Genomic DNA, 26,141 nt, shown 5'->3' on the forward strand with positions numbered 1-26,141 from the left:
TTTCTTTTCATTAACTTCCCATTGGCTACCTTGATTTTATTATTATACCTTATTACATTTTTATTAACTTGCTGAATTTGCTGGCCATCTTTTCTATACATTTCTGAACTCTTTTTACTAGATAATTGACTACACACACACACACACACACACACACGCACACACTTATACACAAATCATGGGTAAATTTTTAAAAAGAGGATCAAAATTACTTCTCTTGCTTTAACCCATGCCCATCCTGCATCAGATTCCTAGCCCTCAGTTAAAATGCTCTCCCAAACTACTCAAAAAATGATGAAAAGACCTGGAAATAACTTTTAAATTAAAAAATACAGCCAATAGAGTGTGTTTTTCTTGTTTTGTTTTGTTTTGTTTTTGCGGTACGCGGACCTCTCACTGTTGTGGCCTCTCCCGTTGCGGAGCACAGGCTCCGGACGCGCAGGCTCAGCGGCCATGGCTCACGGGCCCAGCCGCTCCGCGGCATGTGGGATCCTCCCGGACCAGGACATGAACCCGTGTCCCCTGCATCGGCAGGCAGACTCTCAACCACTGCGCCACCAGGGAAGCCCTAGAGTGTTATTTTTGTAAAATGTTCTTTTAAAGTATAATGATTCATTATTTTCTGAATCTTTTGTAAATTTGTGAAGAATGATCCACTAACTGCTGGCTCAGACTTGGGATAATGGAAGCAGGGACAATTGAGAATAGATGAAAAACACCTAGAAGTATAATTTTAAAGCAGTTGCGTCTTTAGTTTTCCTTCGAACATTAAAATCAACAGTTGATGACAATGGCCAGAGATATTTTTGCAAGTAGGTATCTGAATGTGTACCTCTATTCCCTCAGGCAGTGTATTTTATATTCCTACCTATTTCTAGCCAGTTCTTAAAGTTAAGAAAATTAGGAGAAAATGCTTTTCTTTTTATTAAAAATGAAAAGTCAGACTTTTTCTCTTTAACTTTTATGCAATGTTATATAATGTAAAACATATATACAAACATAAAAGACAGTAAACCAACCTCTTGTATATCAGTAATATAATTGACTCAAACATGCAGAGAGATATTTTAAGTCAGTTTAATGACTGCAAGTTATGAGAGGATTGGTAATTTATAACAATATTATATAATATATAATTCACCGAGAGGTCAAAAAGTAAGCATTTATCAAAACCAGAATATTTTCTAATTTGATAAAACATTTTTCTTCCTAATTATCCCACTTAATTTCAAAGATTAGCAATCTGGGAATACAAGGAAAGAAAAAATATATTTTTTTCTCCTTAATACTTATCCAATCATTATTTTAGAATTTTTAGATAATAGAAAATTAGGTAGATTGATAGATAACCTATAAATATCTAGGTACGTCTTTGTCTTCTCCTCAGCACCAACAATTAATTGGTGTGAATAGTTAATATAGCTTCTTACCTTTTCTTCTATCTTTATTTCTCTTCTGCCCAGAATTTCCTGAGTACACTTAAAGTGGAACAATGTCATATTTGAAAGCCTATAGAGAAGTATGTATTTATTTTACAACATATTATTTTTAATCCCCAATTAAAAGAGAAGGCAGAATTTTCTCATTGTTTGAATCAGAACCCTACTCTGAACTCACCTATCTTCTGAATGGCACCTCTTGGTCATGTAGGAATTGTTCCTTTTTATTTTTTCTCTAACATTTGGTCAGTAAATACAGAAGTGAATCCTATCATTTGTAAAATAATAACAACACTTTCTGAACAACAATAACAACGACAACAACAAAACTTCAAGAAATCTGTAGAGGGCCAGGAGATACTGTAATAATGAAAATTTTTTAAATTCCATGGAATCAAACAGTAACTAAAAGTTACTACCAACCTACCACCTGACATTGTGGAAATGATTGACCTTCAGCACAATTAATGTCTAAATTACTTTGGAGAGACATGCTCTGGATACTTATACTTTTACAAAAATCATAGGATATGATGCAAATAAATAATAAAGTCAAGAGTAACTTTAGTAACTTTAGTTACCCTTTAGTGCAGCCCATTTTGAAAAACAAATGTCTTGAATGGTTTTCTTGCTCTTTTGGTCGGCCACACTCTCACTGTCCTTTATTCCCTATTTTCTGATCAGTATGGCCAGAGTTTTATTAGCTATATTGGTCTCTCAAAGAAACAGATTTAGTTTTTTTTTAATTTTACTTGTTTATATTTTATCAATTTCCAGTCTGATCTTTATTGTTTTATCTTATCTGTGATTTAACTTGATCTCCTTTTTATGTTTTTTTAAATTTAAACCTCAAGGCACTGATTTGAATCCTTTCTTCTCTCCTAATGAATACATTTGATGCTCAAGAATCCGCTGTATATACTGCTTTAATTTCCTTCCACAACTTTCAACATGTTGTGTACACTTTGCCATTCAGTTCAAAACATTTGTAATTTCCCTTTTATTATTTGTCCTATAGGTTATTTAGAATTGTGTTATTTAGTTTCCAAATATTATACATGGGAATTTTTCAAATACTATTCTGTCATAATTTCTAATTTGGTTCTATTGTTATCGAAAAGACACTTTTTGGATTTAGATCTTTTCAAATGTATTTGTTGTACAGTAGAACAGAAAGTGTAATCTGCTGGCTTGGTTGGAGTTTTGGTAACCATCAGTAGTTAGGGTCAATTGATAATGTTGATCTAGTCTTTTCTATCCTTTTTTAACTTCTTGTCTACTTGCTCAATAAGTTATTAAGAGGGGGCTGTTTACTCTCTAATGAAAGTATATAGATTTGTCTATTTTTCCTTGTAATTATAGCAGTTTCTGCTTCATGAGTTTGGAAGCTCTGTTATTATATGCATAGAAGTTTAGAATTATATCCTCTTGACTTCTTTTTTAATAAGAAGTGATCCTGTTTATCCTTGGTAATATTCTTTGCTCTGAAACCTACTTTGATATCAGTAAAACTAAGCACCTGTCTTTTAATTAGCATTTCCATGGCATATATTTTTCCTTCCTTTTAATCTTAACCTTAACCTAATTGTTTCTCAAGGACAGTATATAGTTGGGTCTATTTCTTTTTTTGTATTAATTCTAACAGTCCCTGCCTTTGTATTGGAATGTTTACACAATTTATATTAAATATCTTATTGATTTAGTTGGATTTAAGTCTTGCTATTCTTCTTCTATTTTTTTATCTGTTTTTTGTTCCCTTTTTCTTCTATTTCTGCCTTATTTAGATTTCAGAGTATTTTTAATCCATCATTAATTTTCTATTTTGGCTCATTAGTTATAGTTTATTGTTCTGTTATTTTAGCAGTTGATTTTCACAGTCATTTTTCAAGTGATATGATACTATTTCACATATTGAATAATAATACCCTCTTCTAGCCCTTGTGCTGTTGTCATCAGATTTTTTTATATCAAATCATGTATTAGTTTTCTATTTCTGTGGTAACAAATTACTACAGATTCAGTTGCTTGAAGCAATGCAACTTTATTATTTTCCAGTTTCTGTAAGTCAGAAATCCAAGTAGACTCAGCTGGGATCTGCTCAGGGTATTAAAAAATATAATAATACTATAATTAGTTTTGCAATTTTTATAAAATTAAGGTGGTGGAAGGATTGTGTTCCTTGCTGCAGGCTCTTGGGAAGAAGCTCTTCTAAATATCATTTAGGTTGTCAGCAAAATTCACCCTCTTTCCACTGTGGGATGGAGGTTCTCTTTCCTTGCTCTCTGTCACCTGGAGGGGCTGTGCTTAGCTTTCAGAGGATTTCCCCTGGGTTCTTCCTCCAGTGCCAAAAACAGTGCCTTAAAAGCCTTCTCAGACTTGGAATATTTCTGACTTCCCTTCTGCTGCATCTCCTGACTTCCTCTTCCAGCTGGAGTTCTCTTTGTTTTAGGGCTCATTGATTGAATAATATAGGATACTCTTCCATTTCAACGTCTAGGATCTTAATTATATCTGCAAAGTCCCTTTGCCCTGTAACTTAATGTATTCATAGATGGCTAAGCTTAGGGCACTGACATCTTTGCAGAGGAAGGGGCATTATTCTGCCTACCATATCTTCATACTATATGTTTCTTGTTGTTGCTGTTGTTGTTTTCTGCTTTAAATCAATTAGCTCTTAACATGGCTTAATTAATAAATAAAACAAGGCTTTTACATCTATCTACATAGTTACCATTTCCACAGCGCTTTATTTCTTTATGCGTATCAAGATTTCCAACTGGTGTCTGTTCCCAAAGGCCTGAATGACTTCTTTTAGCATTTCTTACAGTGAAGGTCTGCTGGAGATGATTAACTTCACCTACTGAATGTCTAAGAAAATGTTTATTTCACCTTCATATTTGAAATGAATGTTTGCTGGCTATAGAATTCTAAATTAACAATATTTTAAATTTCAGTAAATTAAAAATTCTGAGCCATTATCATTGACCTGTGTGATTTCAGATCAAAAGTTTGTTCTCATTCTTATTTTGTGCTCTGTACATAAAGTGTACCACCCACTTGGTCCTTGCAGATTCTTTTGTTTTTGTTTTTGGCGGTACGCGGGCCTCTCACTGTTGTGGCCTCTCCCATTGCGGAGCACAGGCTCTGGACGCGCAGGCTCGGCGGCCATGGCTCACGGGCCCAGCCTCTCTGCGGCATGTGGGATTTTCCCGGACCGGGGCACGAACCCGTGTTCCCTGCATCGGCAGGCAGACTCTCAACCACTGCGCCACCAGGGAAGCCCCTTGCAGATTCTTGAATGTTCTTTATAACTTGTTTTAAGCAATTTGGATACAATATACCGTGGTGTAATTTTCTTCATTCTGGTACTTGGGTTTTCTTGACAAACTTGAGTTATACTTTTTACCAAATTTGGAAATGTTTTGGTCATTAGTTCTTCACATATTGTTTTTTTGTCCCACACTCCTGTGAGACTCCAATTTCACGTATTTGAGCCCACTTGAACTTATTCCACAGTTCCCAGATGTTCTGTTTTTTGTTTGGGGTTTTTTTTTTTTTAGTTTGTTTGTTTGTTTTTTTCTATCTGTATTACTTTTGGGATAGTTTCTATTGCTATATGTTCAAGTTCATTAATCTTTTCTTCTGCAGTGTTTAATCTACTGTTAGTCCTATCTCATGTACGTTTGATTTCAGACACTAGTTTTAATATGTACAAATTTATTTTTTAATTATCTTCTAAGTCTCTGACATGATCAATTTTTCTGTAGATTCTTGAACATATGGAATGCAGTTATAATAATTTGACGTTTTTGTCTAATTCTATCATCTGTGTCATTTCTGGGTCAGTTTTGGTTGACTATTTTTTCCTCCGTCATCATGTCTCATGTTTCCTGCTTCTTTGCATGTTTCCTGCATCTTTTCATATGCTTATTTCTCACTTGTATATCCTCTTGAGTGAAATGTCTCTTCATATCCTTCCCATGTTCTAACTGGATTTTTTCACTATTATAGTTCAAGAGTCCTTTATAAATTCTATAAATGCATTTTTGCCTTCCAAACAGCCTCTTTAGTGATGTTTCTGTTTGTCTTTTGCACATTTTCTTACTGTTGAATTTAGATTATTTTATATATTTGAATACAATTCCTTGCTCAGATTTGTGATTTGTAGGTTCTTTTTCCCGACACTGTGGCTTATCTTTTCATTCTCTTAGTGTCATTCAGAAAGCAAGAAAAAATTTAATTTTGAAGTCCAATTATTAATCTTCTTCTTTTATGGACCATTCTTTTGGTACCATGTCTAAGATGTCTACACCTAACCCCAAGTTACAAAGACTTTTTTCTCAAGTTTCTTTTAAACTTTTTATACTTTTATGTTTTAAATTTAGGTCTTTGATCCATTTGGGGTTCATTTTTTTATGCTTCAATGATTTTAATAAAACACAGTCAGCCAGTGAGACTGAGAATCCCCCTAAATGTTGCCTCCACGATCCACTCTAAAAAACTTCAGCCCAATACGGGGCAGTTCAATAATTAAGATTAGCCTTTTGGCTTTTTTTGTCTTCCAGAGTGGTAGTTTCTTATCTTCCTCACATGCATATAATGGGCCACTTTGTAGAAAACTTAGCAGGACTCTTGTCTCACGCATTATTATTATTTTTTAATTGGTGTATAGTTGCTTTACAATGTTGTGTTAGTTTCTGCTGTACAACGAACTGAATCAGCTATATGTATACATATATCCCCTCCCTCTGGCACCTCTCCCCCCCCATCCCACCAATCTAGGTCACCACAGAGCACTGAACTGAGCTCCCTGTGCTATGTAGCAGGCTCCCACTAGCTATCTGTTGTACACTTGGCAGTGTATATATGTCAATCCCAATCTCCCACTTCATCCCCCCGTTCCCCCCTCCCTGTGTCCACATGTCCGTTCTCTGTGTCTGTGTCTCTATTCCTGCCCTGCAAATTGGTTCATCTGTACTATTTTCCTAGATTCCACATATATGTGTTAATATATGATTGGGGCTCATTTTTATGTAAGAAGTGAGTTCTGTGCTTCAATTCACCTATTTGCATATAGATATCCAATTGTGGAAAAGCCATTGTTAGAAGACTATCCTTTCTCCATTGAATTCCTTTGCACTTCGTAAAATAAAACTTTTAAAACATAGTTGGATTATAGGCATCTATTTCTGGACTCTTCCATTCCACTAATCTATGTTTCTATCCATGTACCATTATCATACTAACCTAATTATCATAAGTTTACATATACCTTAAAATCAAGTAGTATGATTTGTATGACTTTGCTCTTCTACAAAAACGTTTTGCAAAATCTAGTTTCTTTGCCTTCCATTTAAACTTTAGAACATGTCTGTCTACGAAACAATATACTGCTGAGATTTTCATTAGAATTCTATAGAGTCGATATCAGTTTTGGAAAATTTTATACTTTTTTTGTTGATTCTACAAGTGCATGAACAAGGTATGTCTCTCCATTTATTAATGTATTTTGTTCTTTTGCTTCTTCATTTGACTTTTTGTAGTTTTCAGCATTCAGATCCCATACATGAGTTTTGTTTGATTAGTATCTAAGCATTATATTTTTGGAACTATTGATATGTTTTTTAAAAAAAGAATTGGTTTCAGTTGTTTCTTGCAAGTATGTATATTGAAATATGATTTTTTGTGTATTTTTCTTATATTCTGTGACTGTACTGCATACATTTTTTAGTTCTAGGAATATTTTTGTAGATTCTTGGATTTTCAATGAAATCAATAGTGCATCTGCAACTTGTATTAAAGTTATTTATTCTTTTCCAATTGTATGCTTTTTATTTTTATCTCTTACTTAGGACTGCATTTGCCTTCCAGTATGATGTTAAATAGGAGGGTTGAGTGAGGACTTCCTTACTTGTTCCCAATTTTAGAAAAAATGTATTCATTCTTTTACCTGAATGTTGCCTGTTAGCTGGAAATTTTTGGCAAGATATCTTTTATCAGGATAAAGAAGTCTTTTCCATTCATGGCTTGTGAAGGGTTTTTATCTTGAATGGATGTTGAATTTTGTCAAATGCTTTTTCAGCATCAATTAACATTATTGAATAATTTTTCTTCTTTAAACTGTTAATAAGTTGAATTATATTAATTGATTTTTCAGTATCATGCCAGTTTTACAATTCACAGAATAAACCCCACTTGACGGTGATGTATTTTTTTGTATGTGTATTACAGAATTTTGTTTTCTAAAATTTCATTGAATACATTTGTGCTTACCTAAATGAGTGATATTGGTTTGTGTAGTTTTCTTTTCCTGTACTATCTTTGGTTAAGTTATCCTTATAATGCTGGCCTCATAAAATGAGTCAAGAAATATTCCCTCCTCATGTTTTTTAAAAGAGATTGTGTAGAAATTGTATTATTTCTTTAACTTTTTGATAAAGTTCAGAGGATAAACAATCTGCTTCTATAGATTTTTTTTCAGAAGGATTTTAGCCACATATTACATTCTTTTAGTAGTTAAAGAACTATTTGAGTTACCTATTTCATCTTGAGTTAGTTTCACTAGTTTGTGATTTTCAAGGAAACGTCCCATTTCTTCAGCATTGTTGAATTTGTGTACATAGGCTTGTCTGTATTGTTCATTTTTTAAAATTCTTTTACTGTATGTTGTATCTGTAGTGAAATACCTTCAATTCCTGATATTAGCAATCTGTGTTATCTCTCCTTTTATCCTGGTGAGTCTTGTGTTATCTCTCTTTTTATCCTGGTGAGTTTATTAATTGTACTGATCTTTGAAAGAATCTTCATTGGTTTCTTTGAATTCTCCCTTGTTTGTTTTCTGTTTTTTATTTTACTGATATCTGTTCTTATTTGTAGTATTCTTTTTTCCTTCTGTTTGGTATGGATTTATTGTACTCTTCTTCTAGTTTCTTAGATTGGAAGTCACAAAGAGTGATTGTGAATTCATCTAATTCTTGTTTCTGTTCTGTCAGTTTTTGCTTCATATACTTTTTTGTGAGATGAATGCACATGTAAAGATTGTCATTTTACTTCCTTTGGAAAATTGGCTCTTTTATCATTATGAAGTATTCCCCTTTATATCATGTAATTTTATTTGCTCTGAAATCTACTTTGTTTGATATTAACATAGCTCCTCCAACTTTCTTTGGATTGGTGTTTGAACGATATATATTTGTCCATTCTTTTACTTTTAATCTACCTATATTATTATATTTTAAATAGCTTCCTTATAGAGAACATACAGTTGAGTTAATTACTTTATTCATTCTGATAGTATATATTTTTTAATTCATGAGATTAGACCATTTACATTTATCTTAGATCTGTAATTTTTGTTTTGATTTGTTTTCAGTTTATTCTTTCTGTTTTCTATCCTTCTATTTCCCCTTCTCGCCTTCTCCTGGGTTTTGTGAATATTTTTAGTATTCTAATTTATTTTGTCTATTATGTTTCTGTCTATACATTTTTCTGTTTTTTTGTGATTGTGCCTGCTATTGTGAATATGATGTGCCTCTTTAACTTAGAGCCAATGTTTTACCACTATAATTGGATTGTAAAAATTGTAGCACCATTCAGATCCTTATACTCCTCTCTTCTTTATGTCTTAGTAGTCTTCTATTATTACATCCGAATTTAGTGAAAACCTTGTAGGCAATGTTAAGCATTTTTATTTCAATCATTAACTGTATTTTGAAGAACTCAAGGGGAGAATAGTCTATAATATTTACCTAGATATTTAACATCTCTCCTGCTCTTTCTTCATCCCTGAAGTCTGATGTTTCCTCTGATAGAATTTCTCTTTGTATGAATTTCTCTTTTGTCTGAAGAGGTCCCTTTAGCAATTGTTTCAGATCAGGTTTACTGGCAGACATTGTATTACTCATCCTTTTATCTGAGAACTATAATGTCTTTACCTTCATTTGTGAAAGGTATCTTTGCTGAACACAGAACTTTATTTTGACAGATCTGTCTTTTTTGACACTTTAAATATATTGTTTCACCTTCTTTTGGCCTCCATTTGTTTCTGATAAGAAATCCACAGTTATTTGAATTATTGTTGTACTATAAATAACACACTTTTGTGTTTGTATATCTTTAGTTTTTAGCAGTTTGATTATGCCATGCCTGCAGCATGAACGTCTTTGGACTTATCTGTTTGGGTTTCAAGGTTACAGCTGGTTTTGAATCTGTGTTTTCAAAATCTTGCCAGTTTGGGAAGTTTTCAGACATTAGTTCTATAGATATATATACATAGGTATACATATACAAATGTAGATGCATACATTTTCTATGATGTTTATTTCTCCTTTCCTTCTTAGATTTGATGACATTTTGGTGTTGTCTCACAGGTTCCTGAAGCTCTGTTGTTTTTTTTTTTCTTTCTTTAATATTTTCTCCTTCTGTTTTGAAGATTGGACAATTGTTATTGGTAATTCATCAAGTTCAGAAACTCTTCCCTCTGTCATATCCATTTATCACACCCATGAATATCTTTGTTATTATAAATTTGGTTCTAATATTTATTCATTTATTCTTAATATACTGTGTGTCTTTACGGGAACTGTCTTTCCATTTATTCTGAGGTGGTTCACCCTTACCCTTTGGAAGATGTTTAAAATAGTTACTTTAAAGTAGTTTTTAGATAATAAAACATGTTTCAATATGTCATTGGCATTTAACACTAATATGAGATTTTCCTAGTTCTACGTAGGCCAACATTTTTTAGATTATATACGGGATTTTGAATACTATGAGATTCTGGGTTTTATTTCAGTTCTTTGGAGAATGTTGATACTTTTATTTTCGCAGGCAATCAATTGATTTAAATTCAGACCACTTACTGTGACCAGCCTTCTGTGGTTTGTGCATTCAAAATCAGTTTCATTTTCAAAACTTTTGCACTAATTTTCAGATCAGTCTCACATATGAACCAATGGCCATTCCAGAACCTGTGGGGTAGGATGTCTCTTAGTTCAGTTCTCAATGTCTTTGTGCTGTTTAAGATTATATCCGCACATTGATAGCTCAGGGCTGAGCTCAAGATTTCATAAATAACTTGATGTGGTTCCTTTTCCAAGCTCTTCCTACTATTTTTTTTTTTTTTTTTTGGCAGTACGTGGGCCTCTCACTGTTGTGGCCTCTCCCGTTGCAGAGTACAGGCTCCAGAAGCACAGGCTCAGTGGCCATGGCTCACGGGCCTAGCCGCTCTGTGGCATGTGGGATCTTCCCAGATCGGGGCATGAACCTGTGTCCCCTACATTGGCAGGCGGACTCTCAACCACTGCGCCACCAGGGAAGCCCTCTTCCTACTCTTTTATCTCTCACCTTCTTACCTATTTTTGAGTCTTCATTTTTCAGTCCTATAATCAGAAAACTGGGGTTTATTTATCCTCTCTCTACGACCAATGTGCCCTCATTCAGGGTCAGTTAGCCAGAGGAAAGAGAAAGATAAAAGCAGTAGATATATTTGCTTTGCCATCTTGGGACCATAACTCTTCTGATTAAAGAGGAGGATTGTCCTGTCTCAGACAGACACTTACAAGCTCCCTCCCTGCTGCCACTGTCACTACCAGGAGACCTCTTTCCTGCTTGTTGAACCTGAACTAGAAGGCTTCTCTTGGACCTCTCTCAGGCCATGCTGATTGCCACTTCTGAGTTTTGGACTGCCTTCAGTTCAGTCCAGGGATTCTGAAGAAAAAAAAAAAAAGTTCTCTGATAGATTGTCTCCTACTATTTCAAATTCTAATATTTTTCAATTAGCAATATGCCTGCTACCATTTATATTTCAGAATCCTCAAACAGATTATCCATGCATGTTGTCTAAGTGTTACAGACAAACTGAGTGATAGAGACAAATGTAGAGGAGTTTCTCCAATTTACCCAGAACTGGAACTCTGTAATATTATTTTTAATCTTATTGACATGTATGAGATCGGGGTTTCTTCCTCATTTCTTAACTCTAAAAAATTATTAAAGACATTAACAGGAATGGTGTACAGCAGCTCTTTTTTTTTTTAGTTTTTTTTTTTTTTTAACATCTTTATTGGGGTATAATTGCTTTACAATGGTGTATTAGTTTCTGCTTTATAACAAAGTGAATCAATTATACATATACATATGTTCCCATATCTCTTCCCTCTTGCATCATCCTCCCTCCCACCCTCCCTATCCCACCCCTCCAGGCGGTCACAAAGCACAGAGCTGATATCCCTGTGCTATGCGGCTGCTTCCCACTAGCTATCTACCTTACGTTTGGTAGTGTATATATGTCCATGCCTTTCTCTTGCTTTGTCACAGCTCACCCTTCCCCCTCCCCATATCCTCAAGTCCGTTCTCCAGTAGGTCTGTGTCTTTATTCCTGTCTTACCCCTAGGTTCTTCATGACATTGTTTTTTCTTAAATTCCATATATATGTGTTACCATACGGTATTTTTCTTTCTCTTTCTGACTTACTTCACTCTGTATGACACACTCTAGGTCTATCCACCTCATTACAAATAGCTCAATTTCACTTCTTTTTATGGCTGAGTAATATTCCATTGTATATATGTGCCACATCTTCTTTATCCATTCATCCAATGATGGACACTTAGGTTGTTTCCATCTCTGGGCTAGTGTAAATAGAGCTGCAATGAACATTTTGGTACATGACTCTTTTTGAATTATGGTTTTCTCAGGATATATGCCCAGTAGTGGGATTGCTGGGTCATATGGTAGTTCTATTTGTAGTTTTTTAAGGAACCTCCATACTGTTCTCCATAGTGGCTGTACCAATTCACATTCCCACCAGCAGTGCAGGAGTGTTCCCTTGTTGTTGAAGGTTGTGCACCAGTCACTACCATCCATCCTCATAACTCTTTTCATCTTGCAAAACTGAAACTGTATACTCATTTAACAGTAACTCCCATTCACCTCTCCCTCCAGCCTCTAGCAACCACCATTCCACTTCCTGTATCTGTGTTTTTGACTACTCTAAGTGCACAATAAGTGGAATTATAGAGTATTTGTCTCTATGTGACCGATTTATTTCACTTAGCATAATGTCCTCAAGGTTCATTCATGTTGTAGATACACTACAACAAGTAGTTAGAATTTTCTTTTCTTTTTCGAGGCTGGATACTATGCCATTTTATGCATATACAAGATTTTGTTTATCCATTTATTAATCTATGGACATTTGTATTGCTTCCACTTTTTAAATATTATGGATAATGCTGCCATGAACATGGATGAGCAAATATCTCTTTGAGGCCTTGTTCAAAATCCTTTTGAGTATATACCCATAAATGAAATGGCTGGATCACATGGCAATTGTATTTTTAATTTTTTGAGGAACAACCATACTGTTTTCCATTTTACCAATAATGCAAAAAGTTCCAATTTCTCCACATCCTCACTAACGCTTGCTATTGTATTTTATTGTTTTAATAATAGCCTTCCTATTAGATATGAGGTGGTATTTCACTGTAGCTTTGACTTGCAGTTCCCTAAGGGTGCTGTTGAGGATCTTTTCATGTGCTTATCTGCCACTTGTGCATCTGCTTTGGATAAATGTCTATTTAAGTCCTCTTGCTCATTTTTGAATTGGGTTATGTATTTTTTTTGTTGCTGAATTTTAGGAGTTCATTATCTATTCTGGATGTTAATCCCTTATCAGATATACAATTTTTAAATATTTCCCCCATTCTGCATGTTGCCTTTTTACTCTCTTTTTTTGTTGTTGCCTACACCTTTGGTATCATATTGAAGAAAACATTGTGAAATCCAGTGTCATGAAGCTCTTGCCTTATATTTTTTCCTAAGAGTTTTATAGTTTGTAGGTCTGATTCTTTCTGAGTTAATTTTTGTATAGTGTCCTCTTATAATCCTTTTCTATTCCTTTGGAATTGTTAACGTTGTTTTGTTTCTGATTTTAATAATTTGAGTTTTATCTTTTCAAATCTTAATCCATCTAGCTAAAGTTTTGTCAATTCTGTTGATCATTTTAATAAACCAACTTATAGTTTCATTAATTTTGTCTATTATTTTCTATTCTCAATTTAAAAAAAAAATTTGTTCTAATATTTATTATTAATTTTCTTCTGCTACCTTGGGTTGTGTTTATTCTTTTATTCTAGTTCTTTATGTTAAGATTAATTTTTGACATAACATATGGGCTTTCTGGGGAATGTCCTACATGCTCTTGAGAAAATGTGTTTACTCTCTTTTTTTGGATAGAGTATGCTGTATATTCGTGAGAACTAGTTGGTATATTGTGTTGTATAAGTCCTCTATTTTCTTACTTATCTTCTGTCTGGTCATTCAATGCATTATCAAGACTGTACTGTTGAAGTCTCCAACTATTATTGTAGGACTATTTCTTCCTTCAGTTATGTCAGTTTTTGCTTCATGTATTTTGATGGTCTACTATTAGGAGCATAAATATTTACAATTGTTATATTTTCTTGCTATATTGAAACATTTGTTAATATACAATGTTTTTTTCCTCTTATAAACTTTTTGATTCAAAGTCTATTTTGTCTATTCGTATAGTCACCCCTTCTCTTTTTTGGTTATTATATCTTTATCTTTTCACTTTCAATCTATTTGTGTCTTCATTATTGACAGTGAATCTCTTATAGGTAGGACATAATTTTGTCATGTGTTTTTAGCCATTGTGCCAATCTCTGTTTGTTTATTGAAAAATTTAATCTATTTCCATTTAAAGTAATTATTGATAAGGAATGACTTACTTCTGTCATTTTGCTGTTTTTCTAAATGTCTTATAGATTTTCTTGTCTCCCATTTCCTATATTACTATCTTCTTTTTGATTAGTCCATTTTTTGTAGTGGAACTTTAAAATTCTTTTCTCATTTCTTTTTGTGTATATTCTATACTTATTTTCTTTGTGGTTATTGGTGGTATTGCATTTAATGTCCTAAAATTATAACACTCTATTTTAAATTTAAACTAACTTAACTTCAATAAATGTAAAAAACTCTGCTCCTTTAAAGCTTAACTCCATTCCTTTCGGTTGTTGATATCACAAAATTACATCTTTATGCATTTTGTGTCTCAAAACATGAACTGACAATTCTTTAAATTGCATTAGTCTCTTAAATTATGTAGAAACCAAAATCTGGAATTATAAGACATAGTTAAAATCATACTAATATCTTTTTAAAATATATATTAGTCTCAAATCACACAGAAAAGAATGCAGTTACAAACTGTTGTTACAGTAGTACTAGCTTTTTTATTGCCCATGTATTTACCTTTATTGAGCTCTTTATTTCTTTATATGGCTTTGAATTACTCTCTAGTGTCCTTTTATTTCATCTTGTAGGACTCCCTTGAGCATTTCTTGCAGGGCAGGTCTAGTGGTAACAAACTCCTCCAGCTTTTACTTATCTGAAATGTCTTAATTTCTCTCTCACTGTTGAAAGACAGTTTTCCAGGATATAGGTTTCTTGGTTGACAGTTTTTTTGTTTTTCCTTTTAGCACTTTCAATATATCCACCCAATGTCATCTGTCCTCCAAAGTTTTTGATGCAAAATCTGCTGATAATTACTGAGGATCCCTTGTATGTGATGAGTCGCTCTTCTCTTGCTGCTTTCCAAGATTTTCTCTTTGCCTTTGCCTTTTGAAAATTTCATTATAATATGTCTTGGCCTGGTCCTCTTTGAATTCATCTTAGTTGTAGTTTGTTGAGCTTCTTGGATGTTTATATTCATAGCTAAACTTTTCAGCCATTATTTCTTCAAATATTCACTCTGTCCCTTTCTCTCTCACTTCCCTTCTGGGACTCCCACTGTGTGACTGTTGGTCTACGTGATTATGTCCCACTGGTCTTTTAGGCTGTATTCACTTTTCTTCAATCTTTTGTTTTTCTGTTTCTCAGATTCAAGAATTTTCATTGCCTTATTTTGTATTCACTGATTCTTTATTCTGCTTACTCAGATTTGCTTGTGAATCCCTCTAATGAATTTTTCATTTCAGTGATTATAATTTTAAGATTCAGAATTTCTTTTTGGCTTTTTTTTAGGTTTTCTATATCTTTATAGGTATTTCCATTTTCTTCATATATTGTTTCCTTGAGTTTTTCCACTTCTTTCTTGAGTTCTTTGAGCATCTTTTAGACAGTTGTTTGAAAGTCTTTATCAAGCATATCTTCCCTCGGGTCTTTTTCAGGGACAGTTTCTATTGATTTAATTTTTCTTTTGAATGGGCCATACTTTCCTATTTCTTTGTATGCCTTGTGATATTTTTTCTGAAAACTGGATATTTGAACATAATAAGTGCTTCCTATGGAAATCAGATTCTTTCTCAATCCCAGGGTTTACTGTTATTTATTATTATTATTATTATTATTATTGAAGGCTGTCTCTATGCCAAAGATCAGCCTGAGATGTAAATTTAAGGTATCCTCAGGTATTTTATAAGCCTACACCTTTCCCCGGACATGCATGGTCACTTTCTAATATGTCCGTTATATGCAGTTGTTTTTGAATGTCCTAATCTTTAATGTCTGCCTCCCAAAATGGTAAAAAGAGAAAAATGAAGGGGGCACTAAAAGAATGAGAGTTCATTAAATCCCCTGGATCTCACCAGTGGGAGGTATAACAACAATGGCCACTACCTCTTCATCTGCACCTTTGTGATCAAAAGCATCAGTCAGTGATCAGTGCACAGATCCTTGATATCTGAATGACAAAGTCCTTTTTGCCTATCCTGGCTTTCTTTGTGCAACCTACTCTAGGAACACGTGCACAGCTTCCTGCCTCAGATGGGGAGGGGGATAGGTAGCTGCCAGTGTACTAACAGCTGAAACTGACCAGTATTAACAACAGTTTATCTTCCATGTCTTTGCCTGGAAGTTGTAAGCATTCAATACACTCCACAGTTTCAAGATAGTTACATTAGACAAAGCTTCCATGTAAGTAAATTATGGAGCTACTTTTCTACGCATCCCCATGCTTCTTGAAGCTAAAATATAAAAACAGAAATTTACAAAGGATTGACTACTTAACGGGTACAGAACATAAATCTTGGTAAAGTTATTAAAACTGGACATTTCAGATATAGTCAAATGCCAAAAGTATTTTTAAAAAGATAAAATAGAGTAGATGCTGGTCTTGTGAGAAAAAAATAATCAGATGAAATATAATTGTTACCTCTTTTGAAATTATTTAATCCAACTCAACAGTGAGTTCAGAAGCAATAAGGTAATATATGTAAAAATGCTGTGCAGTCAAAACAGTAGCTAGCAAACTGCCTGAACATCTTGACATCTGAACTAGTGAAAACCTCTGCAGATTTTGATGCTATTTTTCTTCAGAATAGTTCTAGAATTACTCTTCAAAGTACCTCAAAGTATCTAAACATGTAATATTAATATTTTTCTACTAATCTACACTACAAGTAAGAACACATATGTCATTAGCAGAGTTAACATATCATAAAACACAGAGATTAAGATTTGTTAATTCTTAGAGATTATCCAGCATATACAGTTCACTTTATAGATAAGAAAATTATGATAAAGAATAAATAACTTGTTTAGGTTAGTAACAATAACAGGACAAGAACTGGAGCATATGGGTCTCCGTTTGAAAATGTTTCTATCTACATGAATACTATAGAATACTGTAGTCAAATTTCAATGACTTAAAATACAGAGTTAACATCTGAAAAAGAAAAGTCCATCCTACTGTAATACTAGTAATTATTATGTTACTTTACAGACAGCATGACATGTCATGCACCTTGTATCTAAATTCATAAAGGCAGAAACTTGATTAATTGTGCTTAATTACTAAGATACATGTCAGTTCCTATCCCCACCATCAATTGTGATAATCAACATCAGTGTTGACCTGAATGCTATTGTAGAGATATTTAATTAAAATCACATTTCTAAACGCCTGTCTGGTCATGTTGTTTAGGATATGTAAAATCAAATATATTAAATAATTATAGGAATATCATTTCATCATATTCAATTAAAAAATCATAAAAGTGTACATTAAATAAAAATTTATGCTTTACTTTGAAATTTTAGCTTCTGTTATGGATGTCATTGATTTGTTTATTGCAAACAGTGCATTTCAGTAACAGTTTCAATGTGTTCAAAATGTGCAACATATACAGTTTTTGCAATGTAATTAGTTAGAAATTGGGGAAGCTTAATTTTAAAATTGAATTGTTCATGAAAATCTATTTCATACTCTCTATGGATTAAGCAATTTCTCTTCATAAAATGTTCTATAGTTGTTTGAAGAAATTAAGTGTAGTTCATCAGAAAGAACATTACGGTTTTACACTTAATTTGAAAGCCCTGTCTTGAATGCTTGCTTATAGAAGTGCATACACCGAAATACAGGAAATCCATTTATGCTCCAAGTAGATCTCAGTATTTATGTAAGTCAGGGTGGTATTGTCTATCTTTATGTAAGAAATAGTTCATAAAAGTGTGTGTGTATGTAAATATATATATATATATTTGCTAACATGTCTAGTTTATTTTTAGTCTAGTTTAATAGATTAAAAATAATAAAACAGAATTACAGTGAATTATTTAATTATTGTACATTAGAAGGCAGATCAGTGATTTTAGTCATTTTACTATGCAACCAAGTCAGTCCTCTTGATATAAGTGCAGAAGTTGTAAAGCTTAGCTTTAAAAGAAAAAAAAACAACAGTAAAAATGTCCCAGTGGTGTTGGTAAAATGTTTTTCATCTCTATTTAATCTACATTCATCTGTTTTTCAGTGCCACCAGCAATCACAATGCCTCAGAAATCCTTTAATGCCACAGCAGAGAGAGGAGAGGAGATGACATTTTCTTGCAGAGCCTCTGGCTCTCCTGAGCCCACCATTTCCTGGTACAGGTAGGTTATGCACCCACATCCCTTTGGCTTGTGTCCATAGTCAGGCTTCCAGAAAAATATTTACAGTCTTATCATTCTGTCCAGAATGGAAACATTGTTTCTGAATTTCAGTTGAAAATGATTTTTGTTTTCAGTTAAGTTGGTTAAATTAACTTGTTAAAGAGAGCAACAGAATGATTTAACACAAGTCAAAGGCTGTGCTCATAGCCCTGGTCATTTTATCTAAAAGGCATGTTTCTGGCCAAAATGGGCCCAGGAGCCCTGTGACAAATTCATCCATTTTATTGTTCCTACTAGAGAGTACCCACAAGTGGGAATTCTAGTATGAATGGCACCACTGTTGTATGTGTACATAATTATATTTTATTAAATATAATTGTATATTTTATTTGTGTACTGTATTATTACAGAAAAAGCTAGTTGTGTAGAGTTAAATTTCAATAAATTTAATGTTATGTAACAAAATGTTCAAATGAATAAATTCTCTATTCTAAATCTATTGTTTTACAGTTGACTTTTATATTTTTTTTTGAATTTTAAATGCTATTTGATTTCTATTAACATCAAACAGATAACAAAATATTCCACTCTTTTAGGTTGTGTCTCACACTGTTAAAAGGGAGACAATTAAAGTTTAAAAATGGACAGTTTTTAAATATGTATTAGTTATTAATTGAGGTTACTACTCAAGTAAATCTGTAAATATTTATAGAATCACTTCTATACTTCAACAATCATATACTATAAGAATAGTCACAAGAAAACAATTAGAAATTTATATTCAAATTGGCAAAAGTGTCCATAATAAGGATTAGGTTTAAAAAAAATATTTTAAGGAGAATAATTGAAATTCAACTATGTTTTATTACTTTCTGAACATCTACTGATACTATCTTCAAGTTTCCAATCTTTATCGCTTTAACATAGCAGGTAGCAATAAACAAGATATTTCTTCAGACAGGTGTTTCTAGAAGTTCTTTGCAGACAATAATTCCTTTCTGACTCACTGTTGAGGGATTTAAAAATAAATCCCTTTATTTTTAAAGGGATTACACATCAAGCATTAACACATTCACCTCAGATAATTATCATGTATCTCAGAGACTTCTGGTTTCTAGTGTGTATCCTTAACAGTCAATATTAGATCTAATCACAGCAAGGAAAAGCTCCTGGATCATTCATTACAATGAACAAATATTGGTCTAGAGTCTTATCCTCATCATTTTATCTTTCCGGAGAGACTGACTTTCAGTTTAGACTATTTTCTTAAAGTTTAACATTTGTTTAAAATTCTCATATGTAAGTGGAAATATAATTATCATACAGACTAGAATAAATCAGATTCAGAGGCTAATATAATTGAATAATTTAAATTCATGATTTTGCACCTCCATTTTTTCACATGGCATTAGCCTCATCATTTGGATGGAATAACATAATAATTATCCTAGTAGCTGGATATATAATATATAATGCGAGAATGGGAGTATGTGATAGTGTTCTTAACAGAGGTAAAATTGGTATCAGAGGGAAGTTTTCATTGTGACATATTTATCTGTAGATATAGACATGTTATCTTTGTGAAAAAAATTCCAAAAAATATTAGGGCAGCAGTGCAGAGAGAAAAATCCAGACACTACCCATTGCATAGAGATAATATTTCCAAGAGGTATGAGTGAAACCAGTAAAGAAGGTAGTTGAAGACCAAACATTGAGGAAAAATAAGAAATTTTCACAAAGAGAACCAGGAAACCAAAGTGGGAGTAAAAGCAGAAACTCTTAATATCACTTTCTTCATTTCCATTCAAATGTTTCTTCTACTTCTGTTGAGAATACCATATGGATTTTTATTGTTAGCCCTTTAAATTGGTGAATTCCATTGATTTTCAAATGCTAAAACAACCTTGAGTTCCTTGGAATGAACTCACTTGTAATGTCTAATCTGATTTTAATCCCACCAGAGTATTTTTCTTCATTCTATTTTTTATGTCTATAAGTTTGATGGAGGCCTTTTTTCCTCTTCCATTTCTCTCTTACCATGCCCATATTTTAATTCCTTTAACATATAGAATATATTTTAATAGCTATTTTAATGGTCTTGTCTACTAATTCTATCATCTGTATCATTTCTGGATCTTTTTTATTGATTGATTTTTTTTTCCTTGTTATAGGTAATATTTTCCTACCTATTTACTATCCTGTCAACTTTTTACTGGGTTTCAGACAAGGAGAATTTTATGTTTTGAGGTGTTGGATATTTTCATGTTCTTTTACTTTAGCTTTGAATGGAGTTAAGTTACATGGGGAAAGTTTGATCTTCTTGAGGTTGCTTTTAGGCTGTTTTAGGAGGATATAGAACAAGCTGCAGTCTAAGATTAACTTGGCTTCATTACTGAAGCAGTATTCTTGTAAGGAGGCAATTTAATGTGTTTAAATTTGTGTTTTAGGAGGTCTTTCTACTCTGGATGATAAGGATGCAAATTATTCCTGGTCTTTTATGAGCTCCTGGGATTGTTGTGCTTTATCTTTTCCAATGGTCCTTGCCTTACTCTTGGAAAATCTTACTGGAGTACACTCACTGATTAGTACTCAGTTAGAGATTGGTTGGAAACCTCTGCAGATCTCTGTAGTTCTCTTTCTTGTGCCTTCTTCTCACATTTTCTTACCTGGAAATTCTAGCCCCTTTAACTTCTATCAACTGAGAATTCTGTCTTCCAATTCAGATACACTGCCTGACTCTGTATGGGTTCTTCCTCTCTAAAGGGCAGCCTGGAAACTGCCTTCAGGTAGTAAACTATGGTGGTCCTCAGAGGTCACTGTCATGTGCTACCTGTTGACCAATGGTTGAAAACTGTTATTTAATCTCTGTGTCCAGTGTTTGTGTTGTTTAAAATGAGAGAGTAAATATGGTTTTGTTACTCCACTATGGTCAAGAGTGGAATTGTTCTCCCTTTTTTACCATTTCCATGAATCCTCTAATCCTAACCCTTACTTTCTTTTGCCTGGAAAAGTGGCATTTAGAGAAGTGGTTAGAATTTCAAAGGATGGCCCAGTGGAATTTCATCAGAATCCATTGGGAGTCTTTTTCAGACATTGACATTCCACAGAAATGTACTATGAATAACAATGAGTACTTTCTGTATAATGGGTTTGTTGAGAGAGAAGTATTAAGACCTATTACCTGAGTTATTATTCTTTAATGATGTTTTTAAATTGAGCTCTTTAAGGGAACATAATCTTTACAACCTGACTTCCTTTAAATTCTTCAAGACCTAACTATCCACTTCAAAGCTCAGATCATGGATTATTTTCCCACGAAAATTCCCAGAGTATTCCAGCCATCATCTTTTCCATTCTCTTCTATTATAATAGATCCCCTACCCCACCCCTCCCAACACACACACAAAGTTATGAATAAATGCATTAATGGGATCTATATTACCCTCTATTACTATCAATCAGACTATGAATTCTTCATGATAGGTGACCCTGTCTCACCCATTTGCTATACTTCAGACCTTTAGCACAATATTTCACATGAAGTACAGAAATAATCTCTTTATCATAAAGAACACTAGAACTTAGTTAACCTGCTGCTTATATTACAAACTAAACCTAAGTCTCTTCATCTGTGAATTGACGGGTGAGGAAATCATACTTAAAATTTAGTTATCTGATCTGTGAATGAGGGTGGAGAGGGAAAATGCACATCTGTGAGCTAATTGTATTTAACCAGGTTAATAATATAGGGAAAACGTTTCCTAAGCCACAAATTGCTGAAACTTCTAGATGATGATGATAATGATGATAATGAGACAAATTAATACTTTTTTATTGACTACATTAAGAAATATATTGTATCACTAATTGTGGTGAAAGCCTTATCCATACATAAAATTCTAGGCAAAATTCTGAAATCTTGTCATTATTTATACTTCTAAATATTTGATTAGTGAAAATATGAAAAAAAAACAGAAAAGTACAGAGCACTATATACTTTTGTCACTGGTATTTATTAAGGCCTAATTTTTCACCACTCATGAATTTTTGCACATTTCATGTTGTATTTACACATGTCAATAAAAACTGGAAAAATAGATGTTACTGAGTCATAGAAAGACAAGGACTATGTTAAGATATGTGGCAGTACTTTCTAGAAAGAAGAACTAGAATTCACTACAAAGATCACTTAGAGTATCAGAAAAATATTCTGTTTCATTCTAGGTAAGATTTTTAATAATCCTTTTAGATATTTCTCTTTTTTAATTTACACTTGTATGGACAAGTAAATCCCCCTAAATTTTTACATTAGTGGGTCTTAAAATCAATTAATTGTCCATTTTACCATGTTGACAAGTAAAAAAGGAGAAAGAAAAGGAGAAGGAGGAAGTGGAGATGAGGAAAATAAAATAACATGAAAAAGAATGTACAATATAAGACCTCACACATATTAAGGGGAATTGTAGAAATTGTTTCAGATTTAAATGCATGTAAAATATTTTTTTTTACTATAAGTTATTGTAAAGTTCAAAAGATGTTGTTTTAATGAACAACAAAACTAGAATTGAAAAAAAAATTGAACACTATTTCAGTCCAGAAACACCTTGGAAACTAAAAAATACTTATATCTGAGAAAAATTTCTTCTCCTCACTAATGAATTAAATTGTTATCGCAGCATAATTTCTATAACTTTTTTCATGTAATTCTTTCCTCTTACCCTTTTATTGGCAGTACCTATGTGCAATATAAATTCATTATTTATTTAAATTGCATTTACTTTGTCTTTGAAGGGTGTTTCTGTAGAAATTATATTAAACATGTCCCTGGAACCTAGTAAAGAAGTACATTTCATAAATATGTGTTGACTCACCAACATGAAATGTGTGTTTGGAATTTAAATCAGAAAATAAAACTTTTTTTTTTTTGCTAATAATCAAAGTGAAAATTGAATAAAAGTGTTTTTTGCCTAAGATGAGTGTCAAGATTTCAACACAGCTCAAACGTTATTTTTGTCTCTAAAGTCAAAACAACTTACAAGTATAATTTTAATATTTATGCATTAAATTCTATTGAGCTAGTAAAAGTGTATGTTTGACTGGAATATAACTTTATCTGTCAATGACAGTAGCCATGAAATATTGACAGTTACAGGTCAAAAAGTTGAGTATGATCTGCTCTTAAGTTATGAAGTCAGGTTTATGAAGATCAACCTCTGTTTTCTTCTTTAGGAATGGCAAGTTTATTGAAGAAAATGAAAAGTACATACTGAAAGGAAACAATAAAGAACTCACTGTCAGGAACATAATCAATAGTGATGGGGGCCCGTATGTCTGCAGGGCCGCAAACAAGGCAGGAGAAGATGAAAAACAGGTACTTCTCCAAGTCTTTGGTAAGTATTATAGCATAGTAGGTAAAACTGTAATGTCTAGAGGGGGGTCTGAGTCAAATTCTACTCTGTCACTTATATGAGCTATTTAAATTTCCAAACCTAAGTCTCAGTTTTCTCATCTCTAAAATATATTTTAAAATTGCCGCAACCAAACAGAATTATTTTAAGAATTATATGAGATTATGCATGTAAATTTTTGTAAAATATTTACTGACTAATAACAGAGGCTGAAAGAAAATTCATTTAAATTACACATATTGGGATCTATTACATTATATATGGGTTAATCTTCATAAATCTTTAAATGACATATGTTGGAATCAGTTTTACTTTTAATATATTAATACTTCAAAAGAGCTCACCTATAAGGCTATAATTTGGAAACATTGACCTGTAACCATAATTAAATACTCCCTTTTCATTTTATTAAAAGGAAATGTACATAAATATCTTCCATATTTACCAAGAGCCATATTGCCTTCTTTGGGGAGCTTACAAAGAGTAGAAAACCGGTAAATTAATTTTTAATTATTGATTTATCCCCTATTATATTTGCAAGAGGAAAAAAGTTTACTGGTAAATGTTTAGAATGTGATTGTTCTCTTTAAAAAGCAAACGCTAAAAATTATAGGCATTACTAATATTTAGTATGCTTTCTCCATTTTTAAAAACATCGTTATCAAAAAGCTTTCACAACAAAGAAAGGGGAAGGAAGGAGGGAGTACTCCATAAGAGTAAATGCTCTTTGGTGACCTAAATGAGAAGGAAATCCAAAAATAAGAGGGGATATATATATATGTATAGCTGATTCACTTTGCTGTACAGTAGAAACTAACACGGCATTGTAAAGCAACTATATTCCAATTAAAAAAAGAATAAAATAATACATGAATCTGGTATTGAACTTAAAAAAAAAAAGAAACTACAGGACAAACAAACAACTACAGGATTTCTTTAACAAATAAATTGGGTGGGGGCAGTAACTAAATATGGGTCAAAATAGACATAAGAGGAACCTCAACCAATCACAGTATAGGCCTCATTTGGATCTTGATTCAAACAAATCAACTGTGTAAGGTTTTATGAGACAACCAGGGAAATTTGAACACTGAGTAATTGGTTACTAATAAAGTTGTGTTATGTGTTATAACAGCAACAAAAAAAGAGTAAGAAGGACCAGTGGTTGCAGTTGGCAGAAGCAGGCATATTACTTAGACCAAAAGACAAATGGTAATACATGTGTGGACACACCCTCTGACAGCTGGTCCTGTAGTAGCTGTAACAGAAATGTTTTTCTATACTAGGGAGATTTTCATAAAGCTTATATTCAAACAAAATAAGACAGACAATAAAGAATATACCAAAGTATATTAAAAAAGAAAATTGGAATAAGATGTTCTAAGAAGAAAGTAAAACTAGATTAATCAGGTAGTGTTGGGTAAAAAGAGCTGTTATTTTGGAGATCATGGTGTTGGAAAGTTACTCAGAAGGGTAATGTTTAGATGTGTTTACATAAAAATCTTTAATGATGAGAAATCAGCAAAGCTATGAGCCAGGAGAAAATTGTTCACATAGAGGGAAGAGTAAACAAACTTTAAATTATTAAAAATTATAGAAAGCATCTAATTTGTTGCATCAGTATTTCCTACTTAAGAAAATGTTCTCTATAAAATGTAAATGCTAAATATGACTCAGTATAAAAATAAATTAATAATTAGAAATGATAGTGTTTGAGATAATTCCAAAGGATAACTAATCTCAATCTATCTCAATGAGCTCATATGAAATATTTAGTTACTTTTAAAAATTAATCTGGCAGTAAGAACACAGACAAAGAAAGTTTCTAATATTTTTGTCCTTTCAAATAGAAAATAATGAATGAAATATAACATGCCATATCACTGTATAATCACTTTGTATAGTAACACTGAACAGATATGTATTGTGTTTGACACAAAAGCATGTATATAAAGTGGAAATAAAACTAAATCCATTAAAGTCAATGGAGTAAACACTGAATTGTAAAAATATATATGCCATGTTTCTGATATCAGGAATCTAATTTTCTAGGATTAAGAACAATTTATTTATATTTCATAATTGATTGCATTTGGTGATTAAAAAGAAACCTGTTACTTGTTCTGAAATAGTAAGTGCTGGCTTTTATCACTTTTAGGTTCAAACAAATAAAAACTTAAGAAATGCCAATAATACAGAATTTAAAAACTTAAAACTCTTTGGTATATGTAAATTTGTGGAGGGATGTAACTTTTAATATTAATATAATTAAAATTACTAGACATGATGTTTTGGTTTTTATAGAAGTCATAACTGTAAAGAAACAATTATCTACAATATGGAATAATATTAAGGTAGTCTGAGGTCAAAATAAATCAGCTAGAATAATAAAGGTAAATAGTAT

General features: G+C 32.6%; 1 protein-coding gene across 2 annotated transcripts in view; it reads left to right on the top strand.

Moving 5' to 3' along the window:
* Positions 1-26,141, top strand: part of NCAM2 (neural cell adhesion molecule 2) — a 495,236-nt gene that overhangs the window by 301,753 nt on the left and 167,342 nt on the right. For both annotated transcript variants that reach the window (XM_067739241.1, XM_067739240.1), the window contains exons 6-7: positions 18,212-18,329; positions 23,559-23,719. In XM_067739241.1, coding sequence (XP_067595342.1) covers positions 18,212-18,329; positions 23,559-23,719 — 279 coding nt within the window. The remainder of the gene's footprint in view (positions 1-18,211; positions 18,330-23,558; positions 23,720-26,141) is intronic.

This window comes from Pseudorca crassidens, chromosome 5, assembly GCF_039906515.1.
Source record: "Pseudorca crassidens isolate mPseCra1 chromosome 5, mPseCra1.hap1, whole genome shotgun sequence".
Taxonomy (NCBI): Eukaryota; Metazoa; Chordata; class Mammalia; order Artiodactyla; family Delphinidae; genus Pseudorca; species Pseudorca crassidens.